Source organism: Physeter macrocephalus, chromosome 4 (assembly GCF_002837175.3).
Source record: "Physeter macrocephalus isolate SW-GA chromosome 4, ASM283717v5, whole genome shotgun sequence".
NCBI classification, from domain to species: domain Eukaryota; kingdom Metazoa; phylum Chordata; class Mammalia; order Artiodactyla; family Physeteridae; genus Physeter; species Physeter macrocephalus.
The window spans coordinates 14736524-14763898 of NC_041217.1; the positions used below are offsets into that span (position 1 = coordinate 14736524).

Sequence of the window (27375 nt, forward strand, 5' to 3'; positions counted from 1 at the left end):
GTTTAGGTCTTTAATCCATTTTGAGTTTATTTTTGTGTATGCTGTTAGGGAGTGTTCTAATTTCATTCTTTTACATGTAGCTGTCCACTTTTCCCAGCACCACTTATTGAAGAGGCTGTCTTTTCTCCATTGTATGTTCTTGCCTCCTTTGTCGTAAATTAGGTACCCATATGTGTGTGGGTTTATCTCTGGGTATTCTGTCCTATACCATTGATCTATATATCTGTTTTTGTGTCAGTACCATACTGTCTTGATTACTGTAGTTTTGTAGTATAGTCTGAAGTCAGAGAGCCTGATTCTTCCAGCTCCGTTTTTCTTTCGCAGGATTCCTTTGGCTATTCGTGGTCTTTTGTGTTTCCATGTAAATTGTGAAATTTTTCGCTCTTGTTCTGTGAAAAATGCCATTGGTAGTTTCATAGGGATTGCACTGAATCTGTAGATTGCTTTGGGTAGTATAGGCATTTTCACAATGTTGATTCCTCCAATCCAAGAACATGGTATATCTCTCCATCTGTTTGTATCGTCTTTAATTTCTTTCATCAGTGTCTTATAGTTTTCACTTCCAAAACTATGTTGAATAACAGTGATGAGAGTGGACAACCTTGTCTTGTTCTTGATCTTAGAGGAAATGGTTTCATTTTTTGCAAATACATATTTAAAATGAATAATTAAAGATAAAAATAATTATCCCAAAATTATCACTACCTATAGAATATTATACAGACCAGATAATGTATACCAACTATATAAATTATCTCATTTAATATTTACAACAACCCTACATGTAGGTACTATCATTATCTCCATTTTACAGATGGAGATAACTGAGACTCAAAGAAACTGACTTATTTAAAGTCAACTAATAGCTGGCACAAATATACGATATCGCTTATATGTGGAATATAAAAAAATGATACAAACGAACTTATTTACAAAATAGAAATAGAGTCACAGGTGTAGAAAACAAACATGGTTACAGATGTAGAAAACAAACTTATATAGAAAACAAACTTATGGGGAAAGGGCAGGGGAGGGATAAATTGGGAGATTGGGATTGACATACACACTACTATATATAAAATAGATAACTAATAAGAACCTACTGCATAGCACAGGGAAGTCTACTCAATACTCTGTATGACCTACATGGGAAAAGAATCTAAAAAAGAGTGGATATATGTATACGTATAACTGATTCACTTTGCTGTACACCTAAAACTAACACAACATTGTTATAGTTGATAACACTGTATCAACTATACTCCAATAAAAAATTTTTTAAAAAAGAAAGATGTTTTCAAATCCTTACTGAGTGTGAAGTCTTCAGAGTAGCAATGACAATTTAGGTGTGTAATAATATGAAAATGACATGTAATTTGAGAAACCAGGGGTCCCCAAAACCCAGGCTGCAGATGGTACCAGTCTGTGGCCTGTTAGGAACCAGGCTGCACAGCAGGAGGTGAGCGGCGGGCAAGCCAGTGAAGCTTCATCTGCCGCTCCCCATTGCTCGCATTACCACCTGAACCATCCCCCACCCCATCCGTGGAAAAATTGTCTTCCACGAAACCAGTCCCTGGTGCCAAAAAGGTTGGGGACCCCTGTGATAAACCATGGAACTTCCTGGTCACTTGGCTAGAAAATTATCAACTTTGTGTATCACCCTGGATTTTCTTTATTGCTCTTTGAGAACTTGGATGGTAAAAGACCCTGGACTGAATCTGAGAAGTCTCCAGCCAATAGGCTGAATCTGGTCTCAGGCTGGCTCTGTGATGCCTCATTTTACTTTGTGGAGCAAAAATACCACGGTACTATAAGAATGCCAAAGAGAAATATGCTAAAAGTCTGCAAGTTGGCCATGCTCTTCCATGAAGGTAGAAATCAATTCCATAAAAGGATATGTAAGTTTGTATATTTTTCACAGCAGGAGATTTGTATTTATTCCTCTGTTAAAATTAAGAGCAGAGTTCAAGAATAGCTATGTTTCTAAAACTGAGATCTGGATTATAGCACTTTATGACATGTCCCGGTGCTATTGATTATTCTTTCGTGTTTTGTTTAATTTAATATGTTGCATGTTCATTTTAATACAAAGGTGGATGAAATGATTTATACTTGATATCTTAGAGCAACTTAAGTTTTTCTTTGCTTAGAAAGCTCTTCAGAGATTTTCTCCTGCAAATTTGTCCCCCAAAAGATCTTTTTTTCTTTGATCTGAGATTATGACATCAGAAGGATGTTGGTTCATGAGAATTTAAGTTTTATATACTGGGTTGGCCAAAAAGTTCGTTCAGGTTTTTCCATATCATCTTACAGAAAAACCCGAACAAACTTTTTGGCCAATCCAATATTATGCCTTTATGGTATCTTTATGTCTAAATTACATGTTTTGACCGAGTTATGTGTTCAATTCAATGCAAAATATGTCTGTTAATTATTTTATGGAATGGATCTGCTGATAGCCCAACTGACTGTTAACCAATTATTTTCAGTACCATGTTGAAATGTGGCTAAACTTAATCTGATGGGGACAACAGGGGTTTGTGTTAATTTCATGTTTCAATTTCATGTTAAGACTAGATATTCAAAATAAACTCACATATCTTTGAAGTTCATTTAACACCTGAATCAGTTTTAAATTTTACTGAAACAAAACTTCCAAATATCCCTCATGTTAAAAGACAGAGCAAGCAGATTTCACTCTAATCCTTAATCCACAGTGTTAATGCAATCAGAGTTTTACCTCAGGATGATGATTATATTCCAAATATAATATTGCACTAAACCACAAAAGCAACCTATTAGTGACTCAATGGTTTGAGGGAGGCTACACAGCTTAGAGAGGTAAAATTCAGCTACTATATAACTGGTCACAACTCAAGATACATGTGTGGAGTGGTCTATTTTCTTTCTGAATTCTCCATTCACTACTATAATATAATGCCAATGATTCAATCTAGGGAATCGTGTAGAAATGGATGCTCAAGGTAGTTCAGACCTATGTGACTTACCTTCATGTATGCATGAATAAGAAAAGAGATTTTTAGGCTCTGGTACTTGAAAGAAAGTGTTGCTTTGATAGAAAAGTATATATCTAGGTGTATATATATACCTTTATATACACACCTACACCTCTATCTATCTATATGTATGTACATAAATGCTTACGCATGTATTCACTCGTGAGTGTAGTTTGGTTTATTCTGTTTATATTTATCCAGGAGACAGAATATGTCCTTCTGATTTACTAAATTCACATTTCCAGTCCTATCTCCAATTAATTTCCTCTGAAATGTTTTATGTACACATGCGCGTGCGTGCGCTTGCGTACACGTACACACACACACACACACACACACACACACACACACACACACACACTCACTCACACAGGGTTTATTTCTTACCTGGTGGGGTCCAAGCTACATATATGGAATCAGGCCCAATTACTGTGATGTTATATGGAGGCCGGATTTCTTCCGGTGTTAATATAGGTGTCTGTATAATGTACTCATTACTGGAACTGCTGCCACCTCCAGTGGTGGCTTCCAGCTTATAAATGTACCTATATTTAAAAAAGAAAGAATTGTGATAAGGCAATGCACAAGATAATTGGACAGTGATTGCTGGCTTTTCTATCTATTGCTTGGTTCTAAATTTGTGACAAATTGCAAATTCTTTGTTCCCCATCCAGAGACTTTACCATAGACCTTATAGTTTCTCTAGCACAGGGAACATTCTCTCCAGGACATGACTATTTCGGACCCTTTCCTATTTTATTTTATTTTATTTTATTTTATTTTAAAATATGGGCATTTTAAAATGTAAATTTATTATTATTATTTTAATTAATTAAGTTTTGGCTGCGTTGGGTCTTTGTTGCTGTGCGTGGGCTTTTCTTTAGTTGTGGTGAGCGGGGGCTACTCTTCGTTGTGGTGTGTGGGCTTCTCACTGCAGTGGCTTCTCTTGTTGCAGAGCACGGGCTCTAGGTGCACGGGGTTCAGTAGTTGTGGCACGTGGGCTCAGTAGTTGCAGCTCGAGGGCTCTACAGCACAGGCTCAGTAGTCGTGGTGCACGGGCTTCGTTGCTCTGTGGCATGTGGGATCTTCCCGGACCAGGGCTTGAACCCATGTCCCTTGCATTGGCAGGTGGATTCTTAACCACTGCGCCACCAGGGAAGTCCCCCCATTTTATTTTATTTATTTATTTATTTTTGCGGTACGCGGGCCTCTCACTGTTGTCGCCTCTCCCGTTGTGGAGCACAGGCTCCGGACGCGCAGGCTCAGCGGCCATGGCTCACGGACCCAGCCGCTCCGCGGCATGTGGGATCTTCCCGGACCGGGGCACGAACCCGTGTCCCCCGCATCGGCAGGAGGACTCTCAACCACTGCGCCACCAGGGAAGCCCCCTCTCATTTTATTTTTAACCGTCGAGTAATTCACTGCTTTTCTTAAAGATTTCAGCGAAGTCTTGGAGTGTGCTGGTGGATTGTGGAGGATTCAAATGAATCTTCTCCAGTTTTAAATGGGTTAGAGTTCAGGGAAATACGTTTAGAGAAAGATGTTTCTAAATTGATCTGCAACTCTCTACAATAAAACTAAATTGATCTCTATTGTCTGTAAGAAAACATCTGTTGATCTAAGATATATTTGATCTCTGCTGAGGAATGAATGGGACTGAACTGCAAATATGTGGAACTTTTCCCCCTCAAACCACTCCTGTCTATATACAGTATGGCAAGTAGAGAAAACATTATCCCAGAAGTAAAGGCTGTTGATGCAAAACACACCTCTTTAAATCTCTTTTCTCGCTAGTTTAGGGATGCATGATTTTGAAGATCATTTGATAATTCTTAACATTTAATACTCTGTGTATTTCATATACTAAAAAATTCTCATGTCAAATAAAAGACTGTTTACAGTTTTAAGGAATTTCATGTCCTCTGACGACTAGTGTAATGAGCTAGTGTTTGGATCTTCAACATCTGAAATGGATTAAGAGATTTCATCAGCTATGGAATGGCTAATATATGAGATTAATTAACCAATTAATTTAATACTGTTTCAGTTGGAGATGGCCTCTTTCTCAACCCTGAGAAGTCTATAATTCTCACTGTATGGTTGGTAAAGTTTTCTTTTAGTTTACCTGCTGTTGGGCTCCAGGTTTTTATCAGTGAAATTCTGTTCCTCACTGCCCCCCAGGAAAACCAAGCTTCCATTACGACTCAATTGATATTGAGAAATGAGGCCATTGGGCTGTTCTGGCGGACTCCAATATAATTCCACTGTTGTAGAATTGATGATAATGTGTCGAGGTGTCACCCAAACTCCTGGCAAAAATAACACAATGAAGTTTTATTGCTAGGATACAGTAAGCACCGTATCAAAAGTCATACCATCACTCCACATGCTATGATATTTTTATCTGTTGATAAAAAAAAATCTCCTGGTGAGCAACAAAAATACATTTTATTTGTTTTGGAGGTAAAATATATAATTGGGTATAACTATATAAATACTTTTTTAATGCTTTAATTATTATCATTTTTGAATTGCCATTAGAAAATGAATGCCAGACAACTAGTGGTGGAAACTTTCTCTGTCTTGGCTGATACTCTGAGTGTAATCATGACCTAAGAAAATATCCAGGAATTTTCACATTTGATGCCTATTTACTTGGAATCATAATCTAGTATTTGCCTGAATTATCAAATTCCATGAACAAACATACTTTGCCTGTGCCTCTCTGACACTACATGCTGCGCTTCTTTTTTCCTTTCTCTCTGGCTACTTCTTCCAGCCTCATTTACTGGCTTCTCTTTCCTTCCTGGACCTCAAAATGATGTAGTGCCTCAGAGAACTAGGCTCTGTCCTCTACCCTTCCCTCCCTTCTTCTCCTTTCCTCCTCCTCTTGTTTGGCAGCACTGTCTTTGTAGTTGATCTCCATTTAGTCTCAGTTTTAAACATTATCTCTATGTCGAACACTGCCCGATGCATATCGCTATACTAAAACTCTCTCCTGAGCTTCAGACACATGAGTTCCACTCTCTACTTGCCTACCTCCATTCAGATGACTAATAACATATCAAAAACCTAAAACATCTAAAACAGAACTCTTGGTTTTCTGGTCTACAATCTATTTGTCTCCAAATTTTATCCAACTATTCATTGTCTTGGGCAAAACACACAAAAATTATCCCCGAGGCTCTTACTTTTCTCACCCCCAAATATAATCTATCATCGAGTCCTGCAGATTCTACCCTGGATGCGCATAGTCCTTATATTTTTACCTCTCCTGATCCAGACTACATTTCTCCCTCTCACGGACTCCTGTGATAGCCTCTAAACTAGTGTCTGTGTTTTAAATCTTGTCGTTCTCTATATCACTGTAATCCTTATAAAAGCATATATAGTATATATGTAACCTAGTATAATATTCATAAAATATACAGCCCTTTTGAAATTACTCATATAGTATAATTCCAATGCCTTATGATAACCTGTATGGACCTACATTTTTCTGGCTCTGGACTACCTGGCACCATTCTCTCCATCATTCATGAAGCTCCAGCCACACCAGACTCCTTTCCAGCCTCAGAATATTTCAAGTTCTTTCTCACCTCTGAGCTTTTGCACTTCCATTCCCTCTGACTGGAACACTTCTGTTCATGACACCATGACAATTGTGCATTTTATTCTCAGATTTCAGTGACCCGTGTAAATATCACCTTATCAGGGAGGTCTTATTGACCACTATTCCCTAACTATAACTTTAACCCTATATAAAGTGATCCCAACCTTGTTGCCATCATATGCCCTTTTCTATTTTCCTCTCAATGCTCATAACATCAAAATCATCTTCTTTCTTTGATATCATCATTATTTTTTGTTTTTATGACTGCGTGGTCTATTTCTTTCTCCTGCTTTTAATACAAAGTTAGCTCCATGAGGGCAGGGGTCTACTCTGTATTAGTAGTCCATGTATCTTTATGGATAGCACAATGCCTCATAAATATTGAATAATTTTGTCGTAAATCTATGTCCCACAGATTACTATGTTAAGTATTCTATGGCATACAAAGGCGACTAAGATATGGCTCATTCTTACGAGGAGTTTATACCCTCTGTATAAAAGATAAAATGTGTACACAAACAACTGTAATTCAAGGTCAAATATTTAAGTAGTCTTATCAATGTAAACATGTATTGACGGAGAACCTAGCGATGAGAAAGATTTTCATGTTGTCATCTGGTCATGCTCTCAACAGACACTGTAACTCTCTTCTTCAGCTTTTAAAAACTCATTTCAATATTAGGTTCTCAATAATCAATAGTTTTTGGTTGATTGTACCTCCTGTGTAAGTTACTCAGGAAAGGGTAAGATTTCAACACTTTTATAAGAAAAGGACATTCAAATGCTATTTACTTAGCAACATTCTGAAAGAATCAAGATCGATTTAAAAATGGCTCAAACTTACTGATTTTCTAAAGAACAGCTTACTCCTGAGAAGAGAGTAGTTCATTTTGTTCTGAAAGCTCACCCTATGTTAGGTACTTGAACAAATCCACAAATCATAACATACATTTATGTGTGGGTCTCTCTGCCAACAGCTGCTGGATGACTCACCAGCTAATTAGAGTTCTGATTTAAATGTGAAATTAGTTTGTTGATTTAAAAGATAAAGTATAAGGCTGTAGTTCATAATCCGCTTCCTGCAGTCCTGTCTTCCTTACCTTGAAGGATGTATTAAAAATCACCAAGGTGCTAGAAAGGCTACTGCTTAGTTTCTGCTTTGAATCAGTCAATGCAGTCTGTGGAAATGCAGGAGTTAGTGAGATAAAATGAAGCCACACTTTGGTGTTGCTTTGTGTTTTAAATAAAAGTTGAGTTTTATATGTAGATAAGCTGGTGAAAGCTCTGTTCATGTTGGCAATAACCCTGTGTCCGTTGGTTTGATTTATAAGATGAAATTGGAATGTGTAGAAAACTAATAAGCGCTGTGTTTTCACTTGCATAATGTTATGGAGACTCTCTTACCTTGGCAGCTGCAAGAAATCTTTGATAGGATAAGACCTGCCTTTGGTGAGAGGTCTGAGTAAGTCCCAGGTGAAGAATCTACCTCCCTCACTGAGCATCAGAAAACCTATTCTACATAATGGAAGGGCAGAACTGAGGCTGTTCAAGGGAAGGAAATGGATGGTCATGAGGGAAATCATCTAGAAGTGGGGTGGCGAGCAGGTAAACCAGCTGAGAGGTGTAAGATGGAAAGGTCAGAAGGACACCTTGGTTGGTCTCTTGACATAATAGCTACTACATAAGGAACATGTCTACTGGATTTGTTTTAACTTTGTCTTGAGTGTCATGCAGTATTACCCATTTCTTATGTCCCTACAAATTCCAAGTCAAAAATCCCAACATTTTTTGTGGATTGGCTTCCCCTTGGAATTTAATCCAAGGAACCAGTTTTGTATTGGCTGATGTCAGAAGTGCATTGACTTCTGGACCATTTATTATTTGTTCATTTGTTGGTTCAACATTCTACTCAATTTAGTCATTTTCTACATTGGGTGCTGTGAATGTGGGGATAAAGATATATAGTCTTTATCCTCCAAGGAACCTATAGTATCATGATGAATAAAAATGGGTAAATAACAATGTATAGTCCAGTTTGATAAGTGCTTTAAGAAAAGGAAGCTTAGTGTGCTAGTAGAGGACTTAGCCATGGTACCTAAAACAGGCTGGGAGTGAAATGGGGATGGATGGGAAGGGGATGGGGTCAGAGGAGATTTTCAGAATGGGAGACATCTGAGCCAAATTTTGAAAAAATGGAAGTTAGCTGAGTGAGGATGTAGGGAAGGGTATCTAGGCTGAGGGAAACCCACACAAAGTCCTAGAGATAGTCCTAGAGCATGGTAGAAGTTCAAGTATATTGGCATGACTGGTACATTAAATTGCATGTGGGAAAGACCAAAAGACTCGCCAGACTGGCAGAAGTTAAAACTTGAGGGGTCTAATCTGATTTACTAAGAAGATGTGGATTTCTTTCCTCCTGGAAAGAAATGGGATTTTTATGGAGGTAATTAATGTGAGATACGCCTATTTTGGCAAAACTGGAAAAAGAATCGGGATGGTGATTTAAGAAAGAGGAGAAATAGCTAGAGGCAGGGAGACTAGTTAGGAGGCTCTGGAGAAGTTGTAGGTGTCTGAACTAAGGCAATGACAGAAGGGATGGAAAGGAAGAACAACATTTTTAAAATCCTTAAGATTTAAAATTAATAAAACTTTATGAAGAATTGCCTACTATAACCTAAGGAAAAGAGAAGCATTAAGAATGTCAGTTTGGGGGCTTAGATGATTAGATGGTGGTATTTGAGAGAAGGAAAAGGGAAGAAAAGAAAGTTAGTGGGGAGAGCGATTTTAAACATTGAAATACTGAGGTTGAAATATTTGTAAAACACTTAAATATAAACATCTCGTAGACTGGTAGATAAGACAGGCCTTAAATCTGTGAGTGTAGGCTTTGTGAAAGCTCTAGAATTTGGGAGCTCTCCACCTTCATTAGGAATTCCAGCTAGTACTGGAGAATTCCAAGGGAGAGCATCAACAGTTAAAAGAAAGGCAGAGGAAGAGGAATCTGGAATGAAACTGAAAAAGACTGGTCTTCTTTTCCTTTTGCTTTTTCATATTATCAATGCCAGAGGAACGCATGCCTGCAATTTTGCATGCTTGAACTCTAAAAATGAATGAGAGCTTGCCGGTATGGCAGCAATCCTGAAAAGAGAGCAATAATCCGGTTCAAGCTCTTCCCACTATTTGACTACGGGAATGCCATTTTTCTAGTAGGTTAAAATCGCAGAGAATTAGGTCCAACTTACCAATGGGGTCATAATGTGCTTTTTTTTTTTTAGATTGAAAATGAAAGAAATGAGGAGCTCTCAGGGTAGCTAGGAACAGATGTTTCTTTTAATTCTCTCCATATCCACTTAGACACCCAAATGTTAGACCTTCAAACTATGGCTGATTCACTCAACTAGACCTTTTAAAATTAGTTATATTTGGGTTATTAATTTAAAATGATATAATATGTTTATTTCCACTTTAGCAAAACAACGCAACTTAATGTTACTGCTGATTTGTTCCCTCACAACCTCCAAGTTAAGCACTCAGACTACATTTATTTCTCATACAAGTTATTCACAATTGGCACTTACACAGCCGGAAAGTGGATTCTAAATCCATGTTTGTTCTGCAGAGGAAAGCTCATTTGGTTTATTGTTCCTTTGCACAGTTATTTGTGTTAAAGGTGCATAAAGTTAAAAACAGAAATCAAGTAAAACATTTCTCATCTTATACTCCCCAGCACTGTTGAAAGCTATAATGTTTAAGTCATGAAATCTGAGCTCTTTCAAGAAATCTTTTTTGTGGACAAAGTGAGAATAGAGATGCATATTTTCTAAGAATTTAAATATACGGATTGGATGAGTAAACTGGAGAGACCCTGCTCTTTCATCTGGCTGAGTTTCAGCCAAAACTGGTTGATAGATCCTTTAGAAATTATCCATTATCATCAAAGTATCCATTTGACAGTTTACCTTTCCAAAAAATCCACTGCTGGTTTCTTCCTTTCAAAGGAACACTAAGCTTTTTGACATGAAACATTCTTTATATAGAAAACATCATTAGTGAATTCCTGGTGAGGAGCCATATGCCCCATATGTGGAATTTTCCATTTTATTCCCCATTTACTGGTAGGAAGTTCAGGTCTAATATTCTGAGGTACAGCAACCCCTTCATTAGAAGAGTAATGGACAAGTAGTTCAGGACTGTCTGATGATCATTAACATTATATTTCTGTTCAGAAACTTATTTATGCCTCTGTTTCCCCATATGGAAAACAGGCAGAGAGTAGAGATTAACAAAATAACTAGTTGATCACTAGCCCAAGCTTCTGCACACATTTTTCTCCTGCAAGTAGATGATACTACCCATCCCAGTTCCTAACGCACAGACCGTTGTTATTATTCGGGTGTGTATGCTGCCAGAATCTTTCCTATGCATTTATTTATTTATCTATAGAAGTGAATATCATTTTCTATGTGTTGTTTTATACATAAAGACACCATACATGAATGTAGTTCTATAACTTCTATTTTATATGTATGGATCATCGCATTCCTTTAAACTGATGCATGGAATTCCGTAACGTGAATATACCTGGATTTAATTAGCAATTCCCCCACTCAAAGACATTTCAATTGCTTCCAGTATTTTGCCATTAAACAAGCGACAAAAAAGGCTTCAATAAACATCCTGGTGCATGCCTCCTTGTGCAGTTGGGGAAGTGTTATTTTCTGGCATAGACAATGAAATTGAAACTGCTGTGTCACGGGGAAACATTTTACGTTTAGTAGACGTCACCAATTTGATCTCCAAGGTGATGGTCCCACTTTACATTCCCTCAAGCTGTGTATTTCTCCTCTTACGATTCATTTGTCAAAATCCTTGTTCCTTGTGGTCTATCTCAGAAGGCATCTGCTCCCTAAAATCTTTCTTGATGCCCGTGATGGGTTATAATTTCTCCCTTCATAGATTAACCGGAGCATTCTGTTCATTTATTCTTTCTTAACATCACCTTTAAGATTCTCTCTCTTCATACAGATTTGGGTACTTGTCCTATCACTTCTATTTGACTGTAAGTTCTTGAGGGCAGTGAATATTTTAATCAGCTTCAATAGGGAGCATGGTGCTTGTTATATTTTAGCTGCTCTGGGAATATTTAATTCTTGATTTTTGGAGGAATTTCGTATCCAAGTAGATAATAAGTGTTTTTCCATGTAAAACCACATCTAAAAGGTTTAAGGAATTGAAGGCAAGCTGCCTTGGGAAGCGTACAGTTCAACTAAACTTGAAAAATAGGAACCTACAATATTATTTAATTTTGTACTTACAGACTTTATTCCTTCTTCCTTGTTTGTTATGAAAGAGTTTATAGAGTTCACAGCAAAATACCATATGAAAACTTCTTCTCCCCAGTCATGGGTATTTTTTAATTACCTTGAGGGGCTGCCTGCAGAGTCTGACCTAGAAAAGGCTCACTTGAAGTGCATCCAGCAGATGTACAAGCTCTAAGTGTGAAGCTGTAGTTGGTGTGTGGCTGGAGACCTAGAAAGAGCAAAAAGAAATCAGGTACCTCTTGAGAGGATTATTTATTATCAGGTAAGCACAAGCAGTCACATGCAGAGCTGTAGATATGATATCCAAAAATTTTAAGAGCAGAAAACACGCTCTAAGGGAGAGAGGGACTTCATAAGCAGCTCAGTGTTAATAGAAATTTCATTTCTCACTGGTAAAATAATAAATTCTCAGCCTTCGAAGAGATCTGAAAATTCGTGTCATCCATCCATCCATCTTACCCTTGATTCCCCTGTACAAGGTGCCATCGAAGAGGCTCCCCTGGCTAGGGGATCGAAGTAGTCCGTCTCCCAAATAGCCCGCTCTATCTTTAGAGAGCTCTAGAGTTCTCTATTTGGCTCGAAAGTCCTTCCTTATATATTGTGGTGAACTCTTTCTATCACTTCCACCCCCTAGGGACTTATAGAACAAATCGAATTTCTTTTCCACATGACAGTTCTTCAAATATTTGTAGGCAGTTATCACATCCCCCCTGACTTTTCTCTTCGCTAGGCTAACCACCCCAGTTTCTTCAACTGCCTCTTATATGAACAGGGGCAGAAAAAAAGTAAAAAGAAGGTTAGAGTCAACATCTTTTAGCCCCAAGCCATACTCAGCTCATATTAACACCAACTAACCCTTTTTTTTTTAACCTTTGCATTTCTTCACCATATGTTCCCATACTGTACCATCTTACACTTACTTCTGTAGTTTTTTGGGGGGGTATGTTGCTTTTGCCTTTACACGTAGATTAAGTACACTTTGATGAAGGGATAGTGCTTATTACTTCCTTTGTATTCAGACGTATGATGTATGATGTAGCACGATAATTTCTCAATAAATTCTCAGGGGAAAAAAGAATGGCAATCCATTTAAATAGAAGTTACGTATTGTCAGACTTCACTGCTCTGTGGCCAGTGACCCTGGACAAGTTACTTAGTTTCACTTTGCTCTCATCTACTGATCTGTAAAATGGGGAACCGTTGCATCTAGCTTCTAAGGCTGTTAAGCAGATGGGATGGGTTACTTAGAGAAGTACTTTATTTTAGCAGAAGCAACCTTAACACTCAGTAGCATTCAACAAGGAGACGTAGAGGCTAACATTTCTTGCCTTGATTCTTGGGAAAACTCAAACAATGCTTTACAAATATTTTCTTAAAAAGAGAATAGGACTTAATCTCTAATGTCAAATATTGGGCTAAGTTATAACCTGGATCCAATAATTACTATACTTATTTTTTCATGAATTTAGAACTACATTTTCACATATTTTGTTCTTTTGCTGAGGTGACACTTCCTCCAGAGACACTTATAAAGTCACTCTGTCACTTTACGCAGATCTGCTCAAAAGCTACATTTTAAAAGATTTTGACCGCTCTATCTATACACCATAACCAGCACTTTTTATCCTTTCAAATTACTTTCTTCTTTCATAGCCTCCAACATTATCTGATGTTTGATTATATGTCTGTTTATGTATCGTTTGTCTCCACCTCCATGATGTAAGCTCAAAAAGAGCGAGAACTTTGTTTTGGCAACAACTGTATCCTTTGAACGGTGACAGGAACAAAGTAGGTGCTTGTTAAGTGAATGAAAAAATTAATTAACTGGTTCATTTAGAATTGAAGCAGTAGTCTGGGTTCTCTGCTAAAGCCATAATGTTCTGTAGCTGGAGCAGCTCCAGGATTCAGCTTCAAAGTCCTTTGTGTTTCCTTATCAATTTAATGACAAGATGTGGCTACTTATTTGATTATAATCTTCCATTAGGTTGCTATGGAGGATTTACATAATTTTGATATTTACCTGATTTAGGGATGAGGAATATGATGAAAGATCTAAGCCATATTCAAGCCTTGTGTGTTTGATAAAAGCTTATGGGAAAAGGCTAAAGATGATAGAATATAGAGCTCAAGAGAAAATGGAAGGAAATATTCAAGAATGAAGGTCAGAGACTGCAGTGGCTGGTTTAGTCTGACGATGTCTCTTTCTTTACTTCCATTAGTGAAAAAGGGGTCTTGACCCTTGTGACACCGTTTTATCTGAATGACTTACCTTCTCACTTAGAATGTAAGCCCTTTGAGAGTAAGGATGGTATCTCTGAGTGTTTCTTATTTAAATCATTTTTTCCCAATAGTGCCTATTTGATGTATTCAATGTTTGTTAAATATTGTTTAAGGAAGACCAAGGCATAAAAGTACCAATAAGGATGGCAGGGCTATGATGCGATGATGTCCCTGTATCCATCACAAGTGTGATTTGACCAAACAGGGCCTTCCTCATAATTCCATAGGGACTCCTGCCCACAGTATCTATTTCACTGAGTAGGAGATTCTTCTCTAGCTGCAGAATATTACTAAAATAATACAAAAAGTTAATATAATTTATGAACAATAAATATTTTCCAGATCTTTTTCCTGAACGTCAGACTTAAGTATGGCTAGTAAAAGTGAAGCGATACTTGATTTTTTCTCCAGCATACTTTAACCAAAAAAAAAAAAAAAAGCCTCAATTCTGTTTCTCATTTTGTGTTCTTGTTGGTCTGGTTTCATACTTTTGAAGGACATTTTAGGATGCGTCTTAGGAAAGGAAGAGAAAATGTCATTGCAGAGGTGTACTAAGATTGGTTAGAAGATTGAGGGTATTTGTAGTAAGGACAGTAGCTACAAAGAAAATTTACTGTACATAAAAGTAGAGGGACTTCCCTGGTGGTCCGGTGGGTAAGACTCTGTGCTCCCACTGTAGGGGAACCGGGTTTGATTCCTGGTCGAGGAACTAGATCCCATATGCATGCTGCAACTAAGAAACCCGCATGCCACAACTAAAGATCCTGCATGCCACAACTAAGATCCCATGTGCCACAACTAAGACCTGGCACAGCCAAAATAAATACATAAATAAATAATAAATAAATAAATGAATAAATAAATACTTTTTTTAAAATGTAGAAATTTTCTTTTCTTTACAGAATTTTTCAGAGGGTGTTGAGTGCCATCCATTTTATAAATAGCCCAGAACACTAGAAGACAGATGTTTGGAAATGGTACAACAGTGGAGCAACTAGCCCTTGAGGGATTTTTGGTAGACCAAGGAAGGTGTACCAAGGAGTTTGTCACAGGTGTTTAAATTGGTGGGGTGGGTTGGTCTAGCAGAGGATGGGGCCATAGTTAGTGGAGGAATATGTATCTCTTGGAGCTATTGGAGTACTAGAATTAAGGGTGGTGGGTAGGATGTACAACTGAGTGTTGAGTAGAAAGCCTTGGTCAGGAAGTCAGAAGATTATCATACCAAGTGAAGTGAGTCAGACAGAGAAAGACAAGTATCATATGATATCACTTATATGTGGAATCTAAAAAAATGGTACAAATGAACTTATTTACAAGACAGAAATAGACTCACAGACATAGACAACAAACTGATGGTTACCAAAGGGGAAAAGGGTGGGAGAGGGATAAATTAGGAGTTTGAGATGAATAGATACACACTACTATATATAAAATAGATAAACAACAAGGTCCTACTGTATAGCATAGGGAACTATATTCAATATATCACAGAGATAAGAAAGGGTGAGGTCAGGATACAAATCTGGGCAGTTGGGCTGAGAAATGTGACCCAGAACAGTGGGGTCAGTCTTCTGAGGCTTATAAGGAAAATGACATAGGTAGCTCAAAGCCCAGCGACACTTCCAGTAATATAAAAAATCCATGTGGGCCTAGGTATTTAAATATTTTCATTTGGAATATGACCAGAATTCATGTACTGAGGCAGGACAGCATAGCTGTTAGGAGAACAGCGTCTGAGGTTAGACTCTTTGGGTCTAATCCTCACCTATCTATTAACTACTACCATGGGCCAGTTTTCTGACCTCTAGGTGCCTCAGTTTCCATATCTGTAAACTGCAGGCATGGGAGTATAGATTGCTAAATTGGACTACAGCCTAACTTGAGGGAAGGCACTAGATGAATCCATTATTTTCTATATTCTCTTTCTTAGGTGTTGTGTTTTTCCTATTGTTAGAGGGTTGGATTACTAGTAGGCTTGGTTCAAATAGTCGGTCATGGACTGCCAGGAAGCATAGATGATTTACATGAACTGGATGACTTTTCATATATATGACTCCGTAAAACTCAATAAAATCAACACATTTCAACTGGAATTTGCTGTCATTTTAAGGAAGCCCCCTATTGGTAGTCCTTAAAATGAGATACATATGACATATTGGCAACAGGCAATGGAAAGGGCACAACAATTGAAAACTACTCATGAATTGATCAGGATGAGAAGAGGGAAATAAAGAGATGTCTCCAAGGAACTGTTCTGACTGTAACTTAATCCTAAAGTCAAAGAGTAGAAGGATACTATAACAAAACTCATTACAATTACACTTTCAAGTAACATTCCTTTCAAGACTAAATATGTGTTAAAAAGGGACCTCAAAATGTCTGCCTATGGATCATAAAAAGATGATCTGGAAAACAGAACCCATACCTATGTAAGTTACATTGGATGTACTCTATAAAGAACAGCTTGTTTCTAATTTTTAATCTCCAGCTAGTCAGGAAAAGGCTTTCTTGTCCATTACAATTTCAGATAGCTAGTGCTACCTCAAAGCGTTCATCTAGTTATTCTAAGTATCACCTGTTATTTTCTGAAGGATTATCAAAGAGTCCCAATGAATATGTAATTTCACAAGTTCCTCAGTCAACCTGGTTAATAATTAGGTCAAGTGCTGAGAGACCTGAGTTACTTCGAAAAGGTTTTGTTAGGTGGTTACCAAGTATTGGCCATCCTGTGGGCAGGTTACCTGTCCTGGCATCAGTTCACCCAAACTGGATGTTTGCCCCGGCCCACCTGAACCACACATCTAGTCTTGCTGCTGAAAAGAGCTCCCTTTTCCTCCCACCTGCCTGGGATCTCACTAAGTGACTCCCCCCAGGATCTCACTCCCCCCAGAGTGATCTCTGCTCATGGAGATTCCCAGGAATTTCCAGCATCTACCGGCAACCTTGTCTGTGATGATAGAGCTACATCAGGGTTCGATTTTAATCTCATTCCATGTGAAAATCTGGTTGTTCAAAACTGGTACACCAAGACATCATGGAATCACTTTAGAGACATCTAAAGTGATTTAAATTATGATTTGTGTTACAAAATTTGATTGTAAAATATTTCAGGAGCTCACTTGCTAGAGTCCCCTTTTCTTGACAGTATCATCCAGCACGACCTCAGCAGTTCCCCATCCTGCTTAGTCAAGCCAATTTCTTGACTCTTTGAGAGGAGCCATTAGCACTGTCCATTTTTGTATCAAGGCTTTGACATAGGAGTTCAGTTGATGTCTCATATGAATCGGACGTCAACACGTCAAAACTAAGAGGCTCTTGCATTTGCAAATACCAGCGAAATAACTTCACGGCTTTCAGTTCGGACTACTTGCTACAAGCTTATCTGCATTCTTAATTCTGTATTTGGTGTGAAATTCTAGACCAAAGATTTGGTTCCTCTTCCCAATATAATAGTGATCAGATTCATCCCAAGAAGTACTTCCTGAACGAGTTACTTCTCTGGCAGACTCTCTTTCCAAATATATTAACATTAAGACTATTATTAAGATAATCCAAGGAAAGACCCTTGCTTTTGATTTTTGTAACACTATTTTGATAAATATTTTTCTTCCCTGGAGTTTGGTGTCGTACTAGACTGAAGCCTCTTTTACCCTACATTTTCAAGCAGAATTTTCTTCTCTAGAAACAGAATGTGGCATCAGGTGGTAGCAAAGTCTGATGCTCAAATGATCCACAACAAGGACATACATCTCAGAGGAAGGGAGTTGGCTAGAACTGTCATGACTAAACAGAAGTAGTGACTGCCCAGACAAAGTACCTTGAAATACCTGGGATTCCGGGGGAATTTTTTTTTCCTTTAAATATTGGTGTCCAGGCAGCTGTTGCTTGTTATTCTTTGCCTATAATATTATATATGTAAGAATGGTAAAAGAAAGGAAGAAATAGTGCTTGATGTTGTGCTATTATTTTTGCAAGTATTTAGGCTCAAGGTTTTCCTTGGAATTTGAAAAATGAAAATAAAACGAATTCTCCCATCTACTTTCACAGATCTGATGCTTGGCAGTCAGTGGTCAGGTGGTAGTGGCGAAATGCAGCCTAGAGCATCACACATGACAACAGAGGCTCCCAAAGCTGTTCTGAGGACACGAGGGCCATCCCAGTTTTCATCCTATCTGTTTCAGTTAAAGATACACACTACTGTATATAAAATAAATAATCAACAAGGACCTACTGTAGAGCACAGGGAACTCTACTCAGTATTCTGTAATAACCTATAAGGGAAAAGAATCTGAAAAAGAATGCATATATGTATATGTATAACTGAATCACTCTGCTGTACACCTGAAACTAACACAGCATTGTAAATCAACTATACTTTAATATAAAATAAAAGTTAAATTAAAAAAAGAATTACACTGTTAATAAATCCAGATTGCCAGAGACCAGGGCTGGCTTCATGGGCACATAAGCTATGCTCTAAGCTGAGTCACCCCAGCTCCCATGCTTAGAAGAGTCCTGTGCTTGAATCAATTCTCATCGTCCTGAAATTCTTAATAATTTTTTAACAAGGGGCCCCATGCTTTCATTTTGCACTGGTTCCCACAAATTGTCACCCATCCTGGCTGAGATTTAGCTGTGTTTGACTATGTGATTTTTATATCCAACCAACATGGAATCTAGTCACTCAGATACTAGTTTACTATTTAACATTTATTCATTAAACAAAGATTTTCAAAAACTTAATATATGTTAGGTTCTGTGATAGATCACAGTATAGGTGACACAGTGGCAAACAGGAAGCTGTTGCCTCTGTCCTTAAAGAGCTTTAACTCCTGGTTGAGGAACAGAGACAAAGAGAAAGGATATTCAATAAAGTATCATAAATACCACGAGAGCCAAGTGTAGCATACGATGGGAGCATATGGTAGAGTTATTTAAATGTAAAATCCTCATGTAAAAATGTCCACATTTTGGGATATTGATGGTCAAACTATGTCCTCTTATTTTTCAAAAGTGGTATGTAGTATATCTGTTTTAGTGCAATAATAGTACATTTTCTGCTACAACTAGCCTTGTTAGGATTTACGCTGTTTTATCACAGGAGGTGTTCATGAGCTTCTAACAGGATGGGAAAGGAAGGCAAATTATTCTCTCCTTGTTGACTTAATGCTGGTGACTCTTCCCCTTTAAGTGCAATGAAACGATAAGCAACTTTTAATGAATTATTTGGAAAACATTTCCCCCAGAGTTAAGAGACACATAAGCTCTTATCATGTCTGCTGCTAAAGACGACATGATTAATTCATTTTGTTCTCGGTGGCCCCAATTATTTCGTTAATCCTTCCCTCCTCTCCTCTACCCCGACGGCTACATTAGGAGGCCCACGTTTCACACGTGGCAACCCAAGTAAAACAATGCCGTCATTGACATCCCGATTGTTCTGTGCAGGACCGTGGGCATGTTTAGTAATAAATGATATGAAAAGGTCTTTTATTGACAAGCTGCCACGCGCTGTTTGCATTAGCGAATATGAGAAGATGATGGCTGCTACCCCTTGGTCCCCATGGTATTGGGCTCGGTGAGATAGCAGAAAACGCTTCGGTTTACTTAGAGCATTGATAACACCTCTAAATAATTAACTGAGGACTTCCTGTCTTCAATTACTTAATGCTTTTTTTTTTAACATCTTGAGAGGATTATAAGCAATTTATGGATTTCACATGATGAGTGCATTTGCCACTATTCCCACAAAGCATTTACGGGATCATGTTTCTAAAGCTTTGAGGTAATTAAAAATAAGCATGGAGACAATGCGGCTGATGCTAGGTGCCCACTCTCCCTTCTGTCATTTCTAAGGACCTAGATTCTCAGGCTCCTGGATGACTAGAGCTACGGCTTCATCAGTGTTCGACTGTAACTTAGGGAATGCCAAGGTTTTGAAAATGATGAGAAAAGCAAAACTTTTATCTCCAGGGGGTTCAGGCAGCTCTTGGATCAAATGTTTGAGATGGAATGTGAAATAAATTTGATTATTTTAGTTCATTCCATGAACTCAATAAAATAGTCATTCTCATCATAAAATACTTCCCTACTGAATTTGATCAGTCAGCTAACCATGGAACTGAATTTTCCCTGGCAGATAAAATGTGTGAACACTACACAGATCTTGGGTTTTAGATCCTCTAATGCCGGGCACCATTCCTGTCCCATAGGAACTGCGTATTAGGATACCGTACTTGGTAAGGTTTTGTTGAATGAAGATTTATTTCCTCATTTAACAAAGAAATCGCTCTTTAGGGCTATAGTGCTCAAGTGAAGTACCCTCTAAATCTGTTTAAAATGAATTCTAACAGATTATATTTTCACTTTATAATCTTACAAAAAATAAAATTAGGTAGAAAAACTTTAAAATGTTTATCCTAATAAAAGAGGAATTCTGCCATGAAGTTATGCAGATAAAATCCTCTGACATGAAAATATCCATTAAAAATGATAATAAAAGGAAGAGCTGGTAGAGTGAAGGTATTTAAAGAAAAAGCTTTGCAATTATTTTATAATTAAGGAGGCTATCAATCCTGTTGGTTTGAACCTCACAATTGAGTTTGGTCCGTCAGCACGTAAATTCTGGTTTTCTAAAAAACGCAAACCAGTACAGCTGGCGACAGTTCCAAGCCCATGCTGGTTGAGTAGACGGATTCTGTAAGAAGAGAATTCTTTATCCTTGTATCCCAGTTTATTGTGAAACCTTTACTGCTACAAAGTCTTAATTGGCCTTAACTTGGCTTTCAGAACTCTGTAATTAACATTCCACGGCCACCCTCAGTCATTCTTTTGATTTCTCCTACTCCATTCTGTATGGAGTTCTGTTGGTGTATCATTACACAAGCTATTCCTTAACTTGTCCGTAGTACTGGGAGCTTCTTAAAAGCAACAATCTTATTTTGGAGCACTTAATATACTGTCTAGAACACAGCAAGCAGGCTACATGTATTTTTTTTTTTTTTTTGTAATGAAATGGTATTCTGATTTCCTTATAGATGGAGGCAGTGAATGCCTTGGGGACCCCCAGTAGGCCAGTTTTCACCTTCATCTTTCAAATGTGGATATTAAAAACGTCCCTCACTTATAGGGAAGTGATGAGAATCACAGGAGTCAAAATGCAAATGGTTTGTTAAACTTATAAGGCACCGTACACATGTAAGCTTTTTTTATGGAAAATAACATCATTTCAATTGCTTGTGATGATTTTCATTTTTAGTGAGCTAGGATCTAAGGAACAAATCTGATCATCTAAATGGATGAGGGCTTTCCCCATCCCCATTATCCTTGGCTTAGCTCAGGATCACAATGTGCTAGTCCGCAAATATTTATTAAGCACCTTCTGTAGGCTTATGACACTTTTGGAAAACAGTGGACATCTGTCCACGAGTGCTTGCTTGTGTGTCAGGGAACTGTGGAATTTATTTTTCCACCTGTGTAGCAAGGCCTGTGCCTCCTCTAAGGAAAAATCAGGCATGCTTTTCCAGGCCTTTCTGCACTTCTATATGAGTTTCGTCATCTCTGGTATCACTGCCCCCTGCAAAGTACAGGGTCTAATGGAAGGAAGGCATTCACTCAGGAGGCCTTGGAGAGAGGCTACTGGCAACAGGGAAAAGGTAAAAGTTTGTAAACTCTTCTCTGTGTTCTCAGAATCTAAACTTACACAACTGTTTGGAATGATTCAGTAGATCTAAATAATGAGCTAAGTTGCTAAATCTCTTGAAAGATTCTTTTCTGTAAAATGGGGGTAATAATTCTCTCTGCCCCATAGGTTTGTGATGAGGACCAAATTAGATCATAAATGTCAAAGGCTTAGGACAGTATTTGACACATATTAAATTCACTTATTCCTCATTTATTTAGCACTTACTGACATGTCATGGATTGTTCTACATGCTAAAGATACAGTATTGAACAAGGTAGAGACGGTCTCTGCGATCCTGGAGCTTATGTTCCAGTGGAGGGGGACATAAAGAGACAAATAAAAAGCAAACACTATCAGGCAGTGAAAGGTCTGTGGTGAAAATAAAACAAGGTGATGTGATGGTGTATCAGGAAAGCTGATCTAGACTTGGTGAGTCAGAAGATGTTTCCCTTCAGAAGCGATATTCAGACTAAAACATGTTAATTATTATTATAATCATCACTAGTAATTATCTGACACTATACTATTATACTGTACTATTATTATATTATTAAAGCTAATTATAATACATAATGTTATAATAAGCAACAAAAATAATACAATTACTGTTAATTAATGTTACTAATAATAACAACAAATTGTCACAACCAGTCAACTATCAACTATTCTGCGTATTAATTATCCACGCAGTAGACAACTGTTAGCCTCTGGCTGATTTTTCTCCTGCCTTCCAGTACATTCTTGGCTATCCTAGCACCATTATCTATGAGTATATCCTTGGGGAATGAAAATGCATCTTACTGTTTGTCTGAAAAAGAAAAAAAAGAACTTAATACTGATGCAAAAACCCTACACATAATGCATACCAAAGCCAACTATAAATTATTTCTGAAGTTATCTGCTGTTGTGCCTTATTGCTGCCAGTGTGGGCTCTTCTATTAGCATGGATAAGTGGGACCTGACCATATGTCAAGAGAACACTTCCTTTTGAAGTGACCCCATATATCAAACGCACACCCCTGGGAGGCTTTGCCCCCCTAACCACAATGACAGACTCTTCCGGTATGTTTTCCTCTTTTTTTTTTTTCACCTGTGACCGTATGCTGCCTCCTGTCAGTGGTGTCAGTGTAGATGAGACCTTTCCCAACCTGCCTGAGCTGGTACTCTTTAATGACGCCGTTTGGCTTAGGAGGGACATCCCAGCTCACATGCAGAGTCTCCGTACTGGGGGCCATGACTCTCGGCGGAGGGACGCTTTGCGGAACTCCTTGGGTTGTAGCTGCAACGACCTGCAAACACAGGAATTAAACAGCAATTTCTTGGAATAGTACACTAGGTATCCTGATCAATGAGAATGTCACTTTTGTTTTAAAATGTTGTTTTCTGGCCTGGCATATCATTAGCTGGGCTTGGAGAAGCAGTCCCTCTTTTTTAAAATTCTTTCTCTCGCATCCTATTCAAACAATGAAATCTGACCTTGAATATATCCTATAAATCTTCAACTACCATTTATCACCACGGGTTCAACAACAATTTTGATGGCAGACTGCAGCTCTCAGTTTAAACAAGTAAAAGCTGGCTGGCAGACTGTCTTACCAGAGAACTCTTGATAACTCTCTTCCATATGGCCCATCGGTGTCTTTGCATTTTAACAGCCTGATTTTGTACATTTTAAGCACCAGTAAATTTGGAGCAAAACCTACATCTGAACTTGCTTGCATATAATACACTTTGAACAGTATAAATGGGCAGCCTTTTCTGTACTCTTCCTATGATACCCAGGATGACTTTATAGTGTCTGCACCAATGTTCTAGAAAGAGAACCAAGTGAGAAGAAAAAAAGAATCAACCAGTGATTTATTCAATATTGTCAAAATATGTTTTTGGGAGAAAATTGGCTGCCTTTGTCTTCTCAGAGAATGAAGTCTGATTTCACTTTTTCACCAATTGTTTTGGCATCTGGTAGGCAGGAGCTCCGCTATGCAAAAAGCACGGAATGGCTCTAGGACCGTTCAGACCCTAACTTTTGATTGGGCCAATCAGCTGCCTTCTGTTTAGTTGGTGGGGCACTCAGAGATGCTTCTGGGGTCTGTTGAATAAAAAGCAGCTCACATGAGCTGCGGCTGATGCGTGTGACTGAACGTTTGACTTGGATGCTTCTTGCACAGTGTGTGAAGATGCTGCGCTTCTCAAGTTTAAACCATATGAAAACTGGGTCTCCTCTGACTAGCTTGGCTCTTTCTCTAGTGAAATGGCTCTTTCCTTATTTTCCTCCTAACTTGTTTGATTGTTTCTTCCATTTTTCGCTTAGTAGCATCCCCAAGGGGGCTGGTCATCTGTGGTCTTTGGTTTTTGCCTCTCTCTCTCTCTCTCTCTTCTCCTTACATGACCACACTCAAACTCCTTGCTTCAACTTCCCTCATAGATCTTTCCAGAAAATTTCAGTCACTTCTTAATCCAGCTTCTGACTAGACGTTTTCACTTAAAGTGCCAAATAATATTTTCTTCTGCCATTCTGCTATCTGCTCCTCCTCTTGAATATATTTTTAAAAGCCTTAAAACTGTTAATCTTATTCTTTACTTTTAACTTTTCTTCCTTTTTTTAAAAAATTGAAGTATAGTTGATCTACAATCTTGTGTTAGTTTCAGGCGTACAGCAATATGATTCAGTTATACTTACATATATATATATATATATATATATATAATTTTCCAGACTCTTTTACCTTATAGATTATTATAAGATATTGAGCACAGTTCCCTGTGCTATACAGTAGGTCCTTGTTGTTTATCTATTTTACTATATAATAGTGTGTATATGTTAATCCCAAACTCCTATTTTATCCCTCCTCTCCACTTTCCCCTTTGGTAACCATAAATTTGTTTTTTATGTCTGTGAGCCCATTTCTGTTTTGTAAATAAGTTCCTTTGTATTCTTTTTTTTTTTAGATTCCACATATAAGTGATATCATATGATATTTGTCTTTCTCTGTCTGGCTTACTTCACTTAGTATAATAATCTCTAGGTCCATCTGTGTTACTGCAAATGGCATTATTTAATTCTTTTTTATGGCTGAGTAATATTCCATTATATATATATATTCCTCTTTTGTTTTTTGATTTGCTTGCAGAATGGCACCATGACCGACAAATTGGTCAAGCCAGATATCCTGAAAATACCCATAATACTTTCCTTTTATTCCCCTACATACAGCTGACTACTGAGTCCTGTAGTTTTTGTGCCCTGGTATCTGTTGTATCTTTCTGATATTCTTCATCTGACCCCTGCTGCATGAATTCAGATATCTCTTCATTACTTCTTGTCAAGGCTGTTGCAAAAGCCTTGGAACTATTTTATTTTCTATGTCAGGCTCTTTTGTCCTTTTCTCTGTTCTTCAAGAGCAGGCAATTTTTGCTGAAATGATATTTAAATAGAATTTCTAAGTTTTTAAACTGAAAAATGGCTTGGGAACTATTATGGATTTATAGAAGACCACCTAAAAAGAGTTGGTGGAAGAAAAGTGGATTAAGGGGATAATACTTGTTCAAGTTTTTTCTTTTGATGAATGAAACATTGATATTTGAATAAATTTTTTCTCGTGGTGATCTCTCCTTTCAGGAGGAAGTGTTGGTACTCAGGTGAGACACCATATGGACGCCCTACTTTATTGGCAATACAACCTGGACCTTCATATAGCCTTAACACTGGATAATTCTGTCCAGAGTTTAGACAAACTCCTCCTACCTTGCTGCTGGTGGCACAGCCAGCAATCGTGCAAGCTCTCAGCTGGTATGAATATTCCATAAAAGGTTGAATTCCTTTCGTATCAGAGAAGCTCAACGATGTTCCTCGAAAACGTTCAATTCCATCTCGGAGAAGAATGTAGTAAATAATAAGACCTAAAAGAGGCAGAGAAAGGCCTGAATTTGAGTGTCAGACTCTTTTAACTGTTTGCAAACAAATCAGATGGCTTAGAGTTCTGAAGAAATGGGATAATATAGAATTATTTAATTTTAAATTGCTGTTATTTTGCTAGGTTTAAGCAGTTCTTAATTACACTCACTCTTATGGAGGAGATGGATTCTTGACATAAATAATCAGTCAGTTGTTTCTTTCCCCTCTCTATCAAACATTTACTTTCAAAACTATTCTGCCTTCCCATAATACACTTTGCTTATTTGAAAGCAGCTCAGACATATGTTGGGATTCAAGGAAAATAAGTTTTGGCTAAAAATTTGTGAGGGCTATTTCACAAAATGAATGATTGGTTGACACACACCTGAAGTTTCCTTTATCAGCAAATACTTTTTAGTGGTTAGATGCATGCCAGTTAAACGTAGGCTACACTAATTTCAATTTCCTTATGGATTTACGGGTTTATGTCATTTGAATTTTAAAAACAGCTTAATACCATTTGATTGTATAGGCTTCTTCCAGTTGAGGACTATTACATCATCAAGATGATCCATCTTGGTCCACCTGGGGGGGCTCACTCCCTCAGGCACATCTTCTTTCGTTGTGGCCCTAACAGCCTTGCTGAATCCTCGCCCATAGCTATTCCACGCAGAAATCCTATACTCATACGTCATGTAGGGCTCCAGGTTCACATCTGGAAAGACAGAAAATCGGACAGCGGGGTTTAAAAAAATTTTTTTTTTCTTACCATCATATCGAAAATAAATATCAAAACCTTAAACATTTAAAAATAAATGCTCAATGCACTAATCCTATTGTATGTAAATAAAGCTCTAAGATCTTTACTTTCTGCATCATAAAAAATATTACAAGTGCTTATTAGATGCAGAGATATGAAATTGCACAGAACAGAATTCACCTATTTGAATAGAGAAACGTGGATACGTTAAAGAAATGATTGAAAAATAAAAGCGCTAGACTAATGTACATTAGATGTTAATGCTTCCCAAGTTCATGATCTCTTTACTTCTGTATGAGGCAGGTTTGGCAAGATTCTTTTATAGTGTTATTATTATAAATTTTACCAATTATTACGTTGTCAATATTACTTAAATTATTACATGAATTATAATGTAGTTGTTATGAGATACAGGACTTGGAACTTAGCTTTTCATAGTACAATTTTAATGAATAAAAATGAATTCACACTCCACTATATGTACCATGTATAGTGTACTATATATACTTCCTTCATCTTCTACCAAACCAGAACTGAAACCAAAACCAAAAACGACCAATCTAATTAAAACAACAAAACCAACCTGCTGAGATTTTTGGCCTGGCAAAACTTTAATTAGATAACCATCCACGTGATTCAAATGTGTCGCAAACATCTTAGTTCAGCTTTGAGCTTTAATAACTTCGGAAATACAAACGCTACAAATTTACCAAAACATTCCTTGAAAGTTTAATTATTTAAATCTGCTTTCCACTTAGTTAATTCTGTGAATTTTGAAGATCTACATTTTTTTTTTTTTTTTTTT

General features: G+C 37.6%; 1 protein-coding gene across 1 annotated transcript in view; it reads right to left on the reverse strand.

Moving 5' to 3' along the window:
• The window catches only part of USH2A (usherin), an 829367-nt gene that overhangs the window by 179517 nt on the left and 622475 nt on the right, over positions 1-27375 (reverse strand). Inside the window, exons 52-57 of the mRNA XM_028488076.1 lie at positions 26328-26525; positions 25661-25815; positions 23006-23204; positions 12052-12159; positions 5143-5326; positions 3405-3562 (exon numbers count right to left, since the gene is read on the reverse strand). Coding sequence (XP_028343877.1) covers positions 3405-3562; positions 5143-5326; positions 12052-12159; positions 23006-23204; positions 25661-25815; positions 26328-26525 — 1002 coding nt within the window. The remainder of the gene's footprint in view (positions 1-3404; positions 3563-5142; positions 5327-12051; positions 12160-23005; positions 23205-25660; positions 25816-26327; positions 26526-27375) is intronic.